The sequence below is a fragment of the Carassius auratus genome, chromosome 28, assembly GCF_003368295.1.
Source record: "Carassius auratus strain Wakin chromosome 28, ASM336829v1, whole genome shotgun sequence".
Lineage (NCBI taxonomy): Eukaryota > Metazoa > Chordata > Actinopteri > Cypriniformes > Cyprinidae > Carassius > Carassius auratus.
Window position 1 is genome coordinate 3,117,498 of NC_039270.1, and position 19,461 is coordinate 3,136,958.

Sequence of the window (19,461 nt, forward strand, 5' to 3'; positions counted from 1 at the left end):
TTTGACTATTTTGTACCATTCAATGTTACTGAACCACTTTTTGTGCAGTATGAATAAAGGGTGATAAATTAAAGTGCTTGCAGTATCCTTTAATAAAATATAAACAATATACAAACAATAAAAGCATAATCTAAAAAAAACATGTCTTGTGCATTATAAAGAATATAATACAGTTGGTTTGATACCTTTATCTCAAACTGTGTCAGTTTAATTGAAGTGAGGATATTATATAAAACTGTAGATTCAATAATGTATATAAAAACAACAAAGGCATCATCTGAAAAACAATGCCTTGTGCATTATACTGAATAATATTCTGTATATTTTACAGTTGGTTTGATACCTTTAGATCAAATGATGTTGTCCTTTAATGTATTTATATTAATGCATTAAAAGTTGTAAAATTATTTTAAAACCCATAAAACGGTAATTCCAAAAATGGAACTTTGTGCAATAACAGATGTTTTTCTGAATATTTTAGTATTGGTTTTACATTATAATGTCACGTAGTTAAGTCATTTAATTTAAATTGTTCATTGTTAATTTCCCCCTAGAAATTCAGCCTTGTGTAACGTAAAGGGCATGGATTTATGACTATCTGAGTTAGTTTTGGCTCAAAACATAACAGCCCTAAAGAGTTCAGTTGGCAAAAAAAAAAAAAAAAAAAAGAATGTCTAATGTCAAACTAACTAAACTAACCACTACACGAGCACTGCACCAACTGCATAAAACACCCCTAAAATTTGTTAAAATTAGTGCTGTCTGTCACTGTAATCAGTTCAGTGAAATACCTACTTTTTAGAACTCGTCCTAGACGGTTAATCCGATTTTCGCAAAAATTAGCTCACATCATCTTCAGACCACAGCGGCAAAAAGTTAAGGTATTCAAATTTAGTCGTTCGACCGTTCTCGAATGACACGTGAATGGATTCTACAAAAAGCACGCAAAAATTGGCCATACTTTCTGTCCGCCATTTTGATTAATGCTGAAAAACTACTTTTTCAAACTCCTCCTAGACCATTTGTCAGATTTTCACCAAATTTGACTCGGATCATCTTCAGACCAAATTGGCAAAAGTTATGGATTTCGTGTCGATATATGAAATGGTTTACGTTTAACGCATTAACGAATTTGCTGGAAAGATGCCAAAATGCATCTGAGGCTGTATCTCTGCAAACCTTTGATATATTTGCACCAAACTTTATATGTGTCAATGTCACGTCACACTGACCATGCCACATTAGTTTGATAACAGCGCCACCTATTGGTCAAGAATAATATACCATTTATTAACCATTAATAATTACATTTTATAAAAACGTTAATAACTTTTTATTGCATCGGCCTATTGCAAATAAATAGTACTCAAAATATTCCCTGGTTTATGCCGACAACATAAATACCAAATATACCAGAGTAAGCTGAACTTCCTTTCCACCATTTTGATTTATGTTGAAAACCTACTTTTTTTTATCTCCTCATCAACCGTCAGATTTTTACCAAAATCGAGTCACATGATCTTCAGACTGTCCTGACAAAATGTTATGTATTTTGTGTCGATAGCCAAAACCATTTTTGCATACCACAGCAATGAATCTGAGGCATGATGCCAAAATGACACTTGAGGCTGTATCTCTGCAATGCTTTGGCATATTGACAACAGACTTTGTGTGTGCCATTGTCACCTAACACAGAACACACCAAAATGATTTGATTACAGCATCCCCTGTTGTTTAAAAGTGGTAAGCCATTTAATCATATGACCAGTGGTTGTATTTATGATTTTTCAGCCATCTCAATTACAGTCATCGTAAATTGCTGTAATTGCTCATTGTTGCATTTGGTGTGATTCTCCATGCCATGCTTAGCTCCTCAACTTTCTGCTTGGCCCCGTAATTGCTGCTTGCAGCTATATTTCTTATTTGTTTTATCTTCATTACAATTCTTGTTTGGTTTTATTTTGAATAATTGCATGTAAAGAATAATTTACGTTGTAATGCATATGCAAAATGTGAATTAATATTCATATTCAAGTGTTTGTGCAAAAATTATTATATATATGCGCATTAATGAAAGGGAGGCGCCCTCTTGATCACATTTTTAGTGTATAACCAATATGACGATTCCTATCTAAACCTGCTCAGCAAGTTTGAAACCCTCATAAAACACTGTCCATATGGAAGACCAAGAGATTCACACCTTTTCTCGACCCCCACAAGCTATAAATTACTAGATTATTACCACCTGACGTCTGTGATTTTCATGTACCAATTCGGACGGGACTAACATCTCTGTGTTTATTACAGAGGTGGGAGGGTCTTATTTGTGCATCTGGGCATCACAGAGATCACGCGCTCTGTATGCGTGCATTGCATTCATTCAGAACACAATAAATATTTATCAGAACACAATAAATACTAAATGGCTGGTAGTTATAGCAAAACCATGTTAATGTGTCTTTCCTTTAGTTTAACTTGTTTTCCTTTTTTTTTGTGTGTGTGTGTAGTAGGCTAAACTTTCTGTATGTTTAATTTCCATAAAGGTAACGTTACATATGTAATTCAAACATTATGTAACTGAGTGCATAAATGAACGTCAGTAATTTTACCAGATGCTGATGGTACAATAGCCGGTATTAACAGTTTACGTGATCTTGCTCTTGGTTTTATTATTTGTATTATTTTTTTTTATTATTATTTATTTGCCGGTAAGCAAATTTATCAAATATGTGTGCGGTAAGAGCATCTATGGTAATTCACATTGGCCAAAATACACAGGGAGACGCGTTGTGAAATAAAATATCACCGGCAATCACAGACAATCGCATTCAGACGGGATTAGTTTTCTCAGAAGATCACTGAGTTTGCTGAAAAACAGTAGGTAATTTGCTCTGGAATTATCACAGAGGTTGTGTGAGAAAAACACAGATGTGATAGATTCGGGTGGGATTAAAATCACCAAGTACGTCTGTGAAACGCAGATTTCTCTAACGACCCCCTGTAAAACTAGTCCATCCGAATAGGGCTTTAAACTTGGATCTCATGAGATTAAAGTACAAATCAAAACACCAGAAGCAACCTACACTCTATAAGTGTTCTTTGCAAGTGTTCCATGCATTTTATTTACAGGCTATATGGTAAAAATAATATTTTAGTGCAAAATTTTAATTCCATTGTTTAAAAAAAAATTCATAGACTATCAGTTGTTATGCTTTAAATCCCATGCCATTTGCAATTTTACTGTATTTTCACCTCCAAAACACTTTAAATTTTTGGAGTTTTAACAATTATTTATAAAAAAAATTATATATAATTTTTTTTTATATAATTGTAACCTTCATAAATAGGTGAAGCATTGTTTTCTTGTAGAAAATAAGTGTTTATTCTTTAAGAATAAATAACATTATTAATTCATAGAAATAACTGAAACAATTAAAATCTTTTTTTAAAACTTGAATTTAAATTCTATTAAACTAACTTTTAAAATCTTAAGTAGTTTATCAGTTAAAAAGTGTAAAATGTCACAGTGCATGTTAAATAGTCTAAATTAATTTATGTTAGCAATATAATTAGAACTAACAATATAATTCGATTTTCTTTTTGAATTAACAATTTCTGTATAAAATGGGACAACAACCTTTGTATCAAACATTTTTAAATCGTCCACAGCTGAGCAACGTAGGAGGCAGATCTGCGCAGAGCGCCCGAAGTGAATGTGATGCACAAAATTATTATCAGATGCAATGAAAGCATCTGCCAAAATGAAAAAAAAAAAAAAACCTGGATAGCTTAGATTAGGCCCAGACACTGTTCCTAAGTACATAATAATTATAATAACTGTTAACCCACAGTAACATAAAGTAAGATATTTTTAGTTCCCTTTATTTTACAACAAATGATTTAAATTTTAACAAAGTGGCTTGCTGCCAAACATGTACGCGAGCTCGCTTTCATTCAGTAATTAAAACATGGGGAAATGCAAGTTTTCGGACCAATTTTCACAAAATTTTCGTAAATTGCCCCCAAAATATCTGCAGAATCTGGGTTTAGAAGCGTCCCATGACATCATCCCAATCTGCATTCAGTCAAAAAAAGACCTTGCGTTCTCATTGTTATTGCATGTAAAACGTCTGCTAAAGATCTGGGAATCATCTGCTGTGTACTCTGATCTTGCATAATGCAGACATAAAATGTACATCTCCAAGATGTACATGTGCAATTAAGTTGGGTTGACCTATATGCTTGCATAATTGTTTGTATACAAACATTTTTACGCATTTGTGATCGTTGTATTATTTAGCCTACTGTCGGTAATAGTGGCCCACTGCAAAAAAATTAACTGACCCTGCTATTGTTGGGGATAATACTTTAGAACACAGAAGCTAGATTGTTAACTGTATTTATTTGAATGAATGCAGAGCGGACCATCAGCATAAATAAATTGAAGAAGTCTGCGTCCGCGCTGGCCGTTTACTGGATCGGATCGTTCATGCGGAAAGTATAGCACAGGCTTTGCAATCGCAACTTCTTTGTGCCGTTACTCCTTTCGAGCTGAATTTCACAAAAATGGTCAGCTTCCAACAGCATCAGGTGTTTTATTTATGGGCAGTAGAATTATTTATTTATTTCAATGTTTGTAATACATTAGATATCATAATATTTAGAGTATAATATTATAAATGAGGTTGCTTTGTATTGGTGACGTAATACGTAAATGATATGCATGCGGCCCTCGAGACTTGAACTTGGACCATAGTGCGGCCCGCTGGAAAAAAGGTTGAGAACCACTGACCTAGATAAACCCCGGGCTGCTGACTTCAACACTCTGCTCACCTCATTTGATCTCAAGCGAGTGTCTACTATAGCAACTCAAAAATCAGGCAACCAACTGGACCTCATCTACACAAGCTGTTGCTCCGTGGACAGCTCTTTAGTTGTTCCACTGCACACCTCAAGACCACTTCCTCATTACTGCTAACCTAGCACTTACTCCTGAAGCAACACACACTCCAACGCAGGTCACCTTTCAACGGAACCTACGCTCACTCTCTCCATCTTGCCTATTTTCTGTGGTTTCATCCTCACTTCCTTCACTCTCTCAGTTTTCAGCTCAGGACATGAACAGTGCTACAGACACTCTTTGCTCCACTCTAACCTCTTCTTTGGACAACTTTTGCCTGCTGTCGTCTAGACCAGCATGCACCACCCCATCTGCCCCCTGGCTGTCCGAGGTTCTCCGTGAACATCGCTCTAAACTCAAGGGCTGCTGAGAGGAAATGGCATAAATCAAGAAACACTACCGACCTCGGTGTGTATCAGTCTCTCCTTTCTTCCTTCTCTGCAAATGTCTTCACAGCTAAAACATCCTACTACCACAACAAAATTAACAATTTTGTGATGCTCGGACACTCTTTAAAACTTTCTCTTCTCTTCTTAATCCATCTCCACCTCCTTCTCCATCGACTCTTACAGCTGACGACTTTGCAGTTTTCTTCACAAATAAGACAAGAACCATCACTGACCAATTCTCCACAACGTAGACTGAGGACAACTTCACAATGACCAATGCACACTCTCTCTCCTCCTCTCCACTCTCAGAGATGGCTGTTTCCAAACTTATCCTGTCCAGTCATCCTACTACTTGTCCACTTGATCCGATCCCCACTCACCTCCTTCAATCGATCTCTTCTTCAGTAATGCCTTCACTTACTCACATTATCAACTCCTCTCTTCACTCTGGAACATTTCCCTCAGCATTTAAGCAGGCTCGGGTAAGCCCACTGCTTAAGAAAACATCTCTAAATCCAGCGCTTCTAGAAAACTACAGACCAGTATCCCTTCTTCCATTCATTGCAAAGACACTTGAGCGAGCTGTGTTCAAAAGCTCTCTATGTTCCTTGTACAGAACAACCTCCTGGACAGCAAACAATCTGGTTTCAAAAGTGGCCACTGAACTGAGACTGCCCTGCTCTCGGTTACTGAAGCCCTGTGACTGGCAAGAGCAGCTTCAAAATCCTCAGTACTCATCTTACTGGACCTGTCTGCTGCTTTTGACATCGTTAATCACCAGATTCTCCTGTCCACCCTGAGAATTTCTCCAATCTCCAGTCCTACCTTTCCGATAGATCCTTAAGCGTGTCTCGGAGGGGTGATGTTTCAAAGTCACAACAACATGCTACTGGGTTCCTCAAGGCTCAGTACTTGGACCATTTTTTTCTTCTCCATCTACATGACGTCATTAGGATCTGTCATTCAGAAGCATGGATTTTCTTATCACTGCTTAGCTGATGACACCCAGATAACCCGACGGTAGCTGATCTCATTTCAGCCTGTCTGAGTGACATTCCTAGCTGAATAAATGGCCATCACCTTCAGCTCAACCTTACCAAGACAGAACTTTTGGTGGTTCCAGCTAACCCATCGTTTCATCACAACTTCTCTATTCAGAGTTCGTCATACATAACTCCTTCCAGAACAGCCAGAAACCTAGGAGTTGTGATGGATCATCAGTTAAGCTTCACAGGCCTTATTGCTACAACGACCCTTTCCTGCAGATTTGCCTTATACAACATTAGGAAGATTAGACCCTTAGTGTCAGAGCAAGCCATCCAACTTCTTGTCCAAGCTCTTGTTCTCTCCAAACTGGACTATTGTAATGCTCTCCTGGCAGGCCTTCCAACATGTACTATCAAGCCTCTGCAACTATTCCAGAATACTGCAGGGAAGGTTGTCTTCAATGAGCCAAAAAAAGCTCACGTTACTCCTCTCCTAACCAGGTTACACTGGCTACCAGTAGCCGTTCGCATCAAATTCAAGGTACTGATGCATGCCTACAAGACAACCTCTGGCACGGCACCAACACTCCTAAACTCACTAGTTCAATCTTATGTGCCCTCCAGAAGTTTGTGCTCTGCACGTGAATGACGCCTTGTGGTTTCATCACAAAGAAGTTCAAAATCACTCTCACTGACCTTTTTCTGGACTTTGCCCAGCTGGTGGAATGACCTCCCGATCTCAATTCATACAGCTGAATCTTTACTCATTTTCAAGAAACATCTAAAGACTCATCTTTTTTGCCAGCACTTAACCAAATAATCTTGTCATTAAAAAAAAAACCCTGGCTATGCGTTCTTTAATTGAGACTTGTCATGGGACTTGTATACTGTTCTTGTTGTTTTCTTGTTGATCTGATTGCTTTTATTGTTCTCATTTGTAAGTCGCTTTGGATAAAAAGTGTCTGCTAAATCATTAAATGTAAATTTAAATGTAAATGTGAAGATATTTTTAAACCAAGAATGAACCGAAATGAAAACATGTAGCTTTTTATCTGTGTGTGTGTGTGTGTGTGTGTAGATTTTTGAGAGTAATATAGTGAAGTAATTGTAGGCGTTCCGTATACGGTGACACGGGTGACAGTTGCTGATATTCAACTTTAGTGGAATCATATGTTTGGGGGCGGGGCAAAATACATTAAGTCAAGTCAGACATTCTACAGCCATAATTACTGATGTTAACACACAGGGAAAATATGTAACAAATGCCTCGCAGATATAAACAGGGTAAATAATGTTTTAATGTTTTGATTGAAATTAAATGTCAGCGAAACCTTAAAAATACACAATTTTTACAATAGTGCTCTTGTTATAAAGTTAGCCTATATGACAGTAGTTATTAATGTTTTGTATTTCTGTTTTGAGCTGCGCGCACTGAAGAAGACCAGTAGAGTGCGCATTTGATAGCAGGTTTTTGATCAATGGGATTAAATTCATAATTGAATGTAGAATACGCTTTATTTATACAACATAACGTTAATATTAGGACTAATATGCTTGATAACTGCAAAAAGAGCCCGAATTTAAATAAAAGTGTCTGTGCGGCTCTGAATGCGAACTCCTTTTGCTAAACTCTAAAAATAGACAGCATTTTATTATAATGGTGTTCCCATTATAATGGTATGGGTGTGACAGTCCAGTCATAGTTATTAATAATCTGCTTTTTTGTTTGACCCGCTCGTGAAATCATGTGAAATCATTTGAGCGCTCATGTATAGACATAATGGCAAAATCAATAACCCCCTGCAAATTATTGTCAATTAATATACAATTATTTTATAATAAACTTAAATAAAATATTATTATTATAAAAAATGCTATTATTATTATTATTTTAATCTGAAATTTTAGAATTTATAAACTGAAAATCGGCCAGCTTTTATTTTGGCGGGTTTCCAGCAAGTACGTACATGGATTTACGGGTTTAGCGCTGCCGTCTGTAGAGCGTCAGTAAATGAAATGTCACAGTTTTGAATTGTGCTTTGAAAATGGCAGAGGATAACCTAGATTTATGTTTTCAGTTTTCTGAAATCAAATTCTTGTACAGTAAAGTTTGTAGATCTAAAATGGTAATTACACATTAACAACAGTATGCAAACGTGCCTTCTGAACTTATTTACACAGCACATTTCTTATTTTGGTCATGCGATTTCTTACTTTGGCTTGCCGCGGTGGTATTACCCATTCTGGTTGTCTACCTACTGTATATAAATGTGTATATAAAATCTATACATTTTACTAAGGCTGTGACGGTGATAAAGTGATGTATAAAAATGTTTGGTAACACTTTAGAATAAGGTTCCATTAGTTAATGTTAGTTACTGTATTAATTAACATGAACAAACAATGAATAATACATTTATTACTGTATTTATTCATCTTCGTTAATGTTAGTTAATGAAAATACAGTTATTCATTGTTAGTTCATGGTAATTCACAGTGCATTAACTAATGTTAACAAGCACAACTTTTGATTTAAATAATGCATTAGTAAATGTTGAAATTAACATGAACTAAGACTTATAAATGCTGTAGAAGGATTGTTCTTGCTTAGTTCATGCTAACGAAAGTAGTTAACTAACATTAACTAATGGAACCTTATTCTAAAGTGTTACCAAATGTTTTCCCAGTTTCCCTATTAAATTTGTAAAAGTCATTAAATCTGAAGCAAAAAAAGTAAATTGTGTATTCTCAGCTTTTAACAATATACCAAAAATAAATAATTTTACTTTTATTTCAGAGTACATTGAAGAAAAAGAGGAAAATGAAGAATCAAATCATCAAGAGAAGCAACATGCATGTGATCAATGCGGTAAAATGTTTTTATGGGCTTCACTTCTGAAGAAACACTTGAAAGTTCATGCAAAGAAGCCACAACATTCATGTCATTTGTGTGGAAAGAGTTTTTTGCATCTACAAAGTTTGAAAGAACATCAGAAAATACATACTGGTGTGAGAGAGTACATGTGCTTTGAGTGTGAAAAGACTTTTTGTTCAGTGAGCAGTTTAAAACTACATGAGAAGATCCACACTGGAGAGAAACCTTACAAGTGTTCACACTGTGACATGAGATTCAGTCATTCATCAAATCTGAAAAAACATGAGAGGATTCACACTGGAGAGAAACCTTACAAGTGTTCACAGTGTGACATGAGATTCAGTCAATCATCATATCTGAAAACACATGAGAGGATCCACACTGGAGAGAAACCTTACAAGTGTTCACACTGTGACATGAGATTCAGTCGGTTAACACATCTGAAAACACATGAGAGCATTCACACTGGAGAGAAACCGTATAAGTGTTCACACTGTGACAAGAGATTTAGTCGGTTAACACATCTGAAAACACATGAGAGGATACACACTGGAGAGAAACCTTACAAGTGTTCACACTGCGACAAGAGATTCAGTGATTCGGCACATCTGAAAACACATGAGAGGATCCACACTGGAGAAAAACCTTACAAGTGTTCACACTGTGACAAGAGATTTAATGATTCAACACATCTGAAAACACATGAGAGGATCCACACTGGAGAGAAACCTTACAAGTGTTCACACTGTGACAAGAGATTCAGTGTGTCATCAAGTCTGAAAACACATGAAAGGATCCACACTGGAGAGAAACCTTATAAGTGTTCACACTGTGACTGGAGATGCAGTCATTCATCAAGTCTGAAAACACATGAGAGGATCCACACTGGAGAGAAACCTTACAAATGTTCACACTGTGACAAGAGATTCAGTGTGTCATCAAGTCTGAAAACACATAAGAAAATTCACACTGGAGAGAAACCTTACAAGTGTTCACACTGTGACAATCGATTCATTCAGTCAACAGAGCTGAAAACACATGAGAGGATTCACACTGGAGAGAAACCTTACAAGTGTTCACACTGTGACTGGAGATTCATTCGTAGAGGAAATCTGAAAAGACATGAGAAGATTCACACTGGAGAGAAACCTTACAAGTGTTCACACTGTGACAAGAGATTCAGTGGTGCATCGAGTTTGAAAAGACATGAGAGGATTCACACTGGAGAGGAAGCACATCAACGCAATGTACGAGGGAAGTGTTCCATTAAGTCATCTGTTATACACAGTCATACAAAAAACAATCACAGTAAGGCCCCGTACACGCGGAGACACATTTAGTTGTATATGTAAATATTTTGTATGGTATACGTGTTTCGTCCAGACGGATCCGGCATTTTTGGAGAGTGAATTCATTTTTTTTTAAACCAGGTCCCAGAGTGGATAAATCTGAAAATGACACCTTTTTTGTTTTTGTTTACTGCAAATCCATATATTTTGTTAAACAATGATGTCATCACCCCACATCTCTACTATAGTCAGACACCGCTACATCATGTAACACCAACAACAATGGAGGACTACATGTTTGTGTTCATGCTGCAGATCTGCGCCTATTAGCTTGACTAAACTTACTAGTAGAGCTGCACGATATTGGAAAAAACAACACTCACCGTGATAATTTTTCTCGGCAATGTATATTGCGATATGGGAAAAAAAAGCACCAGATGACTTGAACAGCTCTATTAGGGGAAAAAATAATGATTGGGGTAATTTTGTAGGTGAATAAATAATCTAAGAAAATTACAAACATAGATAAATATGATAGAAAAATTGTACATATGAAATAAAAAAGTCATTTATATTCTTCAGTCCAACTGTTACTGTCTGTTACAGTTAAGTCTTATACATTACTGCTGCGTTACATTGCTGACAGAATGCAGTGTTTATAATCTAGAGATTGTAAAGAGGATGTAGCTCACGCACTGTCACGTCAAGTACCAGTGGATTACAGACTTGCTCCCGCGGGACCCGATGCAACAGAGAGCGGTGCGGGACAAGACTTGTGTGTGTGCAGGATAGAGGAAAATATAAAAAGAAGTATCTAAACATAAAAAATCTAAAACAAATAAATTGTTATTCATCTATTGGACAAAAGCAAAATGAACTCATATAAAATATAAACAATTAACAGGTGCAAGCGTATGCAGAGCTTCTATTTAGGCTATAACAAGGGATTGGTTTGTCGCACGATGAGATTGATGCAAGCACACCTTTTGTGAATAAAAGTTTCATTTTGGCTAAGCGAGTTTGTCGTTGTTGCTGTTTTCATTTAAAATAAAACATTGAACAACAAACTAAGCATTTGTTTTAAAAGGGGGAAAATACCTTATTTAATTTGGTTACAATATCCATCTTATTCGTTTTTGTTAATAAAATTTAGATCTTTAAATGCCAATGGGAATTTGTACCATTGTACTATTTTATGGCTTATGTGTTTTAATTAATGGGCTAACAATGAACCACAAACTACTATAGTTTTAAAGAAAGAGGAAATCCAAATACCTTTTAATTTTTTTGTGTAACAATGCAGATAAAACATTTTCCTTATATTAATAAAAGTTCAAAGTTTAATATGAGAGAATTTGTCATCGTACTGTTTTAGCATGTTTTGTTATTAAAAATAATAGGCTAATGATTAGCCACAAATTAAATATTCATTTGAAGTAAGGAAAATGTAGATTCAGTATGCATATTTTTATTGTGTGTTAACAGATTTGTGTGATGTCTGAACTGAGATGTCTTTTAGAGATTATAAATGCAGTGCTCTTTGCTGGCATTCCACCAAACCATATAAACCATGCAAACAGCAGCCGCTTGCTTTAGTTAAGAATAACTGTTCTGTGAATGTTGATGCTGTAATAACAAATATTTATTAGGAGTTTGTGCTGGGATTTCATAAGTTTCATGGTGAAAAAAGTAATGTAAATAATAATTAATTTTGAAATAATCAGGACAGTAACATGATTACTTTTAAAAGAAGTAATCAGATTACATTTTCAGAGTAACTTGCCCAACACTGGAACCAATATACTATCCATTTACTTTCTCAGCTGTTTGGTTTGGTAAGCTAGAACAAAAAGTAGAATTTAAGAAATTTTGTGTAGAAAGATGTGTAAATTGTCTGGAATGGAATGTCCACCCACTGCATAACCACAAGACTGAGATGGAGAATGCATTGCTCTTGTGAATCAGATGCATGCAATTGACGGGGACTACAAACTATCTACTACAAACTCATCTAACATACATTTTGTTGATAAAAAGTGTCCCTTATTATGTCCTGCTCCATCTATATCATTCAACCGCTGTAATTAATTAGGGAAAAGAAATAAACATTTGACTTCTATTCAGCTAACAGCAAGTTTTGATATATTCACACTGAGCAATCTGAATAAAGTGACAATTTATAGTATTGCATGTTGGCCATCACATTGATATGCACAGTATGTTTTTACAAAAGTACAATTTAAATGGAATGAGTACTGTAGAGATTTAGTGACTAGATATAGTATTGCACAGTTGACATATGTATATTATTGCACATGTATTACTGCACCATTTTAACTGACATTATTTAGTGCATTTGTTTAAAGTTCTGAAAAATAAAGTGTACGGACAGTGGTATGGCAGATTGACATACTGCATATTGTACAATATTGTATAATGCATGTTGTATAGCAAAAGTATAGACAGAAGAGATTTAAATGAAATTAAAGCTGCAAGCAGCGATAAAAGGGCCCTCGCACTCGGGCTCACCACCACCCGGTGCCCATAGGAGGAACAGTGAATGTAGGGCCATATGCTTATAAAATACTAAAAATTTGTGCCACATTTCCTGCTGCCAACAGGTGGCGCTATGATTATAACTGAATATCGACATGTAAATGTCTTCAGGCCAGGACTCTTACCAAACATGCAAAGTTTTGGGCAGATCAGACAAGTCATGTTTAAGTATAAAATAAGTCATTTCCTGTTGCCAGCAGGCGGCGCTATACTTACAATTGAATATTGGCCTTTAGTTGTGTCCAGGCCAGTACTCTTATAAAACGTAATGTTTGGGTCAGATTAGGAATTGCATGCATGAGTTACAACAACTTCCTGTTTTATAGTATCAATAGCATCATTTTGCACATACTAAGAGTTGCTACAATGTTTGAAAATATTTCTAGCATGGTTAGCACACAATGGCACATTTTACTGTGTTGCAAATAGTGCATAAAAGTGTTAAAAATGACACTTCCTGTTGCCAGCAGGTGGCGCTATGATTATAACCGAATATGGGCATGTTGATTTATTTAGGACAGGGCCCTTTTCAAACGTGTGAAGTTTGGGGCAGATGGGACATTGCTTGCCTGAGTTACAGCATCTTCCTTTTTCATTGCGTTAGTAGCATGCTTTAACACTTAGCTAAGTGTTGCTAGCATGTTTTAGTATGCTTCTAGAAGGTTGCCAGCCTATTTAAAACTTGTTGATTCTTTTATTATTTTGCAAGGAGTCCATAACAGTTTTAAAAATGCCACATCCTGTTGCCGCCAGGTGGTTGTACTATCATCGAATACGGCATGTTGATTTGTTCAGGACAGGACTCTTATCAAACTTGTGGCAAACTTTGGGGCAAATTGGACACTGTATGCCTTAATTACAGTAACATCCTAATTCACTTCAGTAATATGAAGCTTTAACATTTAGCTAAGTGTTGGTAACATGTTTCAGTATGTTTCTAGCATGCTGCCAGTGTATTTATCACTTGCTGGCACTTTTTAATATGTTGCTTGGACTCCATAACATTGTTACACATGCTAGGAGTCTATAAGAGTGTTACACATGACACTTCTTGTTGCCAGTAGATGGCGCTATGACTATAACTGAATTTGAATAACGGAGTGCGGGCATGTTGATGTGTTCAGTACAGGACTCTTGTCAAATGTCTGAAGTTTGGGGCAGATCGGACGTTGCTAGCCTGAGTTACAGCAACTTCCTTATTCAATGCATTAGTTGCATTCTTTGACACTTAGCTAAATGTTGATAGCATGTTTTATTATGTTTCTATAATTTTTCCAGCCTAGTTAACTCTTTTTGACACGTTTAAATTTTTTTTTTTAACACCTATCACACATGTGAAGTTTGGGGAAGATCGGACATTGCTTGCCTTTTTTACAGCAACTTCTTTTTCACTGCCTTAGTAGAATGCTTTAACACTTAGCTAAGTGTTGCTAGCATCTTTCATTATGTTTCTAGCATGCTGCCTGCTTATTTAACACTTTTTGACACTTTTTAATTAGTTCCTAGGAGTCCATAACAGTGTTAACATTGTCACTTCCTGTTACCAGCAGGTGGCGCTATGACTATAACTGAATTTGGTCATGGGTGTTTGTTTGGAACAAAACACCTATCACACGTGTGAAGTTTGGGGAAGATCGGACATTGCTTGCCTTAGTTACAGTAACTTCCTTTTTCACTGACTCAGTAGAATGCTTTAACACTTAGCTACGTGTTGCTAGCATGTATTAGTATGTATCTAGTATGTTGCCAGCCTATTTAACACATGTTTACACTTTTTAATTAGTTCCTAGGAGTCCATAACAGTGTTAACATTGTCACTTCCTGTTACCAGCAGGTGGCACTATGACTATAACTGAATTTGGTCATGGGTGTTTGTTCAGAACAGAACACCTATCACACGTGTGAAGTTTGGGTAAGATCGGACTTTGCTTGGCTGAGTTACAGCAATTTCCTGTTTCACGGCGAAAGATCAAACTTTGTCAGGCCGCCAGGGACACACCCCTTGACGAAAACTCAAAACCTTTGCAATTTAACATCACAAAGGTCTTATGATGACCCTCACCAAATTTTAAGATATTCAGATTAAAACTGTAGGAGGAGTTCGTCAAAGTACGAGGCATGGAAATGGAAAAAACTGCACAAAAATCATACAGGAAATTCAAAATAACTTACTTCCTGTTGGGTTTTGGATTTTGTACCAAGAGACTTATTTGTAGGTAATGGTGTGTTACATGTGTGTACCGATTTTCATGAATATACGTGAAACACAGCTCGAGGCGCACTCCGTTGTAATTTAACAGGTGGCGCTATCAAGCCATTTTAGCACACCCACTTCTGAAACCTATATCAGATGTACATTTTCGCCAGTCCTGATGCGTGTGCAAGGTTTCATGAGTTTTGGAGCATCTTTAGGCCCTCAAAAATGCGATTCATTACGGAGAAGAAGAAGAAGAATAAATGGAGCTATTCCAATAGGGTCCTCGTACGCCAACGAGTGGCATTAGTAAAAAGGTGAACGGTGAGAAATATGCATTTAAATATCCATATACACTATGTTCCAATCTTCCTGTTGCCAGCAGGTGGCGCTCTCATTATTATGGAATATTGGCCTTCAGATGTGTTCAGGCCAGGACTCTTATCGAACATGTGAAGTTTGGGGAAGATCAAACATTTTATGCCTGAGTTACAACAACTTCTCTTGCTGTGGCAAAACATCAAATTTTGTCATGGCGCCATGGACCTGCTCTTTAACAAAAACTCAAGATTGCCACAAATTAACATTGCACAGGCCTTTATATTAGATTGACCACAAAAAATACATTAATGTCAAAAGATTTCTAGGAGTAGTTTGTCTCAGCATAAAATATGTCACTTCCTGTTGCCAGCACGTGGCGCTATGACTATAAGTGTATATGGGGCATGTAGATCTGTTAAGGGCAGAACTCTTATCTAACGTGAAACTTCCTTTTTCATGGTGAAACATCGAAATTTGTCAGGCAGCCATGGACACGCCCTTTAACGAAACCTCAATTCCTTCGCAATTTAACATCGCAAAGGGCTTTAGATTACACTGACCAAGTTTGGTTTTGATCTGAATAAATCTCTAGGAGGAGTTCGTTAAAGTACAACCCCTGAAAATGACAAAAACAACACCAATTTTGCAGGAAAAATTAAAAATAACCGACTTCCTGTTGGGATTCGGATTTCGTACCAAGAGACTTTTTTGTAGGTATTGGTGTGTTACATGTGTGTACCAATTTTTGTACATGTACGTGAAACATAGCTGGAGGCGCACTCCGTTGAATCTGTATAGGTGGCGCTATAGAGCCATTTTGCCACACCCGATAGACTATTGGTCTTTAGATGTGTTCAGGCTAGGACTTTTATCAAACATGTGAAGTTTGGGCAAGATTGGACATTTAATGCCTGAGTTACAACAAGTTTTATTCCCATGGCGAGACTTTGAACTTTGTCACGGCGCCATAGATGTGCTTATAAACAAGAACAAGCTATTTATAACTTTATTTATAAACTGCTTAGTATTGACTATTAATGTTAAGACAAGGCTTTATAAAGCATAAACTGACTATTTACAAATGAGTGCAGTTATTATAAAGTGTTACCAATGCATTTACTAATATTAACAAATTAGACATTATTTTACAGTGTTATCAAATCCTTAAATGATTTATAAGTGTTTTGTAATGATTTTATTGACCTATAAGCCTTTGTGAAAGTTCTGCTTGCGTTACAGCTTAGTCTTTATCTGTGAGCTGAACAGATTTACTGTTACATCCATGAGATTATGTAAATTCAAATAAATATCATGTCACAGGATGTCATAGGTCAGTATCAAATGAGTTTGAAATTATTATTTGCAGCACAAATAAGGTTTTTTAGGATTTTTAAAAATCCCTAAAACTGTCAGAAAAGGATAAGGCCTAAGATATTTCTATGTAAGTGGCTAAATGTATTTATGTTTTTATAATTATAATATATAAACTATGAAATTATACAAAATGTATAAAAAAGTAAATAAATAAATACGCACACACATTTAAAAAAAGCAGCCAAGTCGAATGAGTTTCCTTTTTTTGTATATATAGATTCAAATTGAAGACAGAAGCAGGTAAATGCGGTCACTTAATATTCAAACCCAGTAGATCCACCTGAGATTTATTTCTCAACAGTTTATGTTCACGTGGCTGTTTTCGTTTATATTAGCCAAGCTATTATGTATTTTGAAATAATCTTGTCCGTGATGTGTTCGTTCGTACGACGAAAGGCAGGATCCTGCAGCTCGAGAGATACATGTTATTCTGCCAGTCGCGCTTTCAAATAGTCTTGCACACTTAAACTGGTCACAAACACCTGCATTTAGCTCTTGTTGTGTTATAATGGGTGTATTGTGTGCATTTGTGGTAATATTCTATTTTAAAAAGCTCTTAAACAAGAATAAATTCGCTTGTTTTGAACTTGTGACACTGTGCGCGCTGATCGGAGGCAGTGATTTCAGATAGGCAGCCGCAAATATTTCATTTTCACACAAACAGTTCAAAAACATCTTAATTTAGCTCTTGGTGTGTTCTAATTGGTGAATTGTGTGATATCGCTTTAATATTTTAATTTTAAAAGCTATAAAACAAGAATGAACTCATTTTTCTGAGCTCGTCATTCCACAAGCTCCTGCTCAGAGTGGTGATTCATCTCTCGTGTTTCTCACGTATCACTGACCACACATCCATTATTAATGAGCCCTGACCTGGTAATAATCAGTTATATTGGTTTAGCTTGTCAGTGTGTATTAAATCTAAGTATTTATTTGTATTTTAACCGATTTAAAAGTGAAACTAAAAGAGAGCCTCCTCCCTTTCAGTCGAATTTCCCTTTCAGGAATTGAACCTGTAGGGGCGCATTTTCTCTCAGACAATGACAGTTTTTTCATTTTCTGTTACCCATACAGTTTTGTAAAGTCGTGAAACTATCCATATTTACTCAGAATGACTTTTTTCTGTATGAAAAAAGGTTTTGAAGTGTTTGGAATTTAAAAATGCAGGACAATTAATAATTCCCTTTTTACCTTCATTTAAAAAAATCACCACGTCAAAACCGTTCAAGCTATCCAAAATCCATTGGCAATTGAAGTTCCTCAATGTTTTGGCCAGTGTTGTAGTCGAGACCAGCTCATTCGAGTCCGAGTCCAGATCGAGTCCAGAGAGGGTCGAGTCCGAGTCAAGACCGAGTTCAGAAAGGGTCGAGTCCGAGTCAAGACCGAGTTCAGAAAGGGTCGAGTCCGAGTCGAGACCGAGACCAGAGAGATTGGATCTTTGACAAGACCTAAATAAATCTTCAAGAGTATGTAAAATGTTTGGTGGAAACAATAAAGGGTAAAAGGGCCACATAGTTTGTGGTGTAAAGTTAAATTTATTAGTATTAAGAATTGTAACTTGTCAATATTAAGTGCTCATTTTCACATAACATCGTTGTACCACTATACACATCCATATAACCTTTCTAGTACAAGTAACATTACTGTACCACTATACCTGTAAATGTTCAACTGTAACAGCTTTTACATAACTTTTAATCTTGAAGCTTAACTAATGACTGCTAATATCCTTACAATGTCTTGGATTATGTGCACTTTAGATGTTGTGAAGATTACAGATGGGCATAATTACTTTTCAAAAAAATAAGTGAAGAGACCATCCTGCTACCCAACCAAGCACGATGTGGTCTCATGATCAATCCACCCCGACTAAAAAACACTCTACTGCTGCAGAAAAAGCGGGGACTGACAACAGTTACCATTTCATCACTTTCTAATCTAATGCTAATTTCCCTGGATGGTGCGTTTTAATGCAGGGTAAAATACACACTAGTCCAAGTTTTTTTTAGTTAAGGAGGGCATACACACAAGAGCCGACTGACTCTCCAGGAAAATTTAATGCAAAAGTGTGTATGTGCCAGGGGAAGAAAGCTGGATGAAATGCCATATAAGTTCAATGCATTCTGTCAGACATGTTTTGGGGGGGAGATGTTTAGTGTTGAGACAGTCAGTCTGTGTCTGTATTCATTATATAATTTAATTAAACTATATTTGTTTTTTTCTGTGACCATTTTGTCCTACTTTGTAAAAATAACACAGTTGAGAGAAATAATGTAGCAATGTGGCTTCCTGGAAAGCGGGATCACCACAGGCGGATGGCAGGAGGGTAAATTAAGGCCGGTGACACACTGGCTGCGTGGCGTCTCTGGCTGCTGCGTGCTAGAAGCGTGGTGGCTGCTTCGCGTTTTCTGTGTTTACACACCAGAAGCGTGCCTGCACGCGGCGCTTGGCGCGCTGCTGCTGCTGTAGGTGACATAGAGGGAGACCGCCGACAGACCGGGCTCTTGTCTTCATGACAACAATATCAACTTTTTTTTTTTTTTACACACCTACTGATAGGACACCGTCAACAGTATT

At 36.6% G+C, this 19,461-nt stretch overlaps 1 protein-coding gene across 1 annotated transcript in view; it reads left to right on the forward strand.

Moving 5' to 3' along the window:
• The window catches only part of LOC113047422 (zinc finger protein 721-like), a 153,083-nt gene extending 140,161 nt beyond the window's left edge, over positions 1-12,922 (forward strand). The window contains exon 6 of the mRNA XM_026208768.1: positions 9,335-12,922. Coding sequence (XP_026064553.1) covers positions 9,335-10,490 — 1,156 coding nt within the window. The 3' untranslated portion in view covers positions 10,491-12,922. The remainder of the gene's footprint in view (positions 1-9,334) is intronic.
• Positions 12,923-19,461: the final 6,539 nt, after the last annotated feature.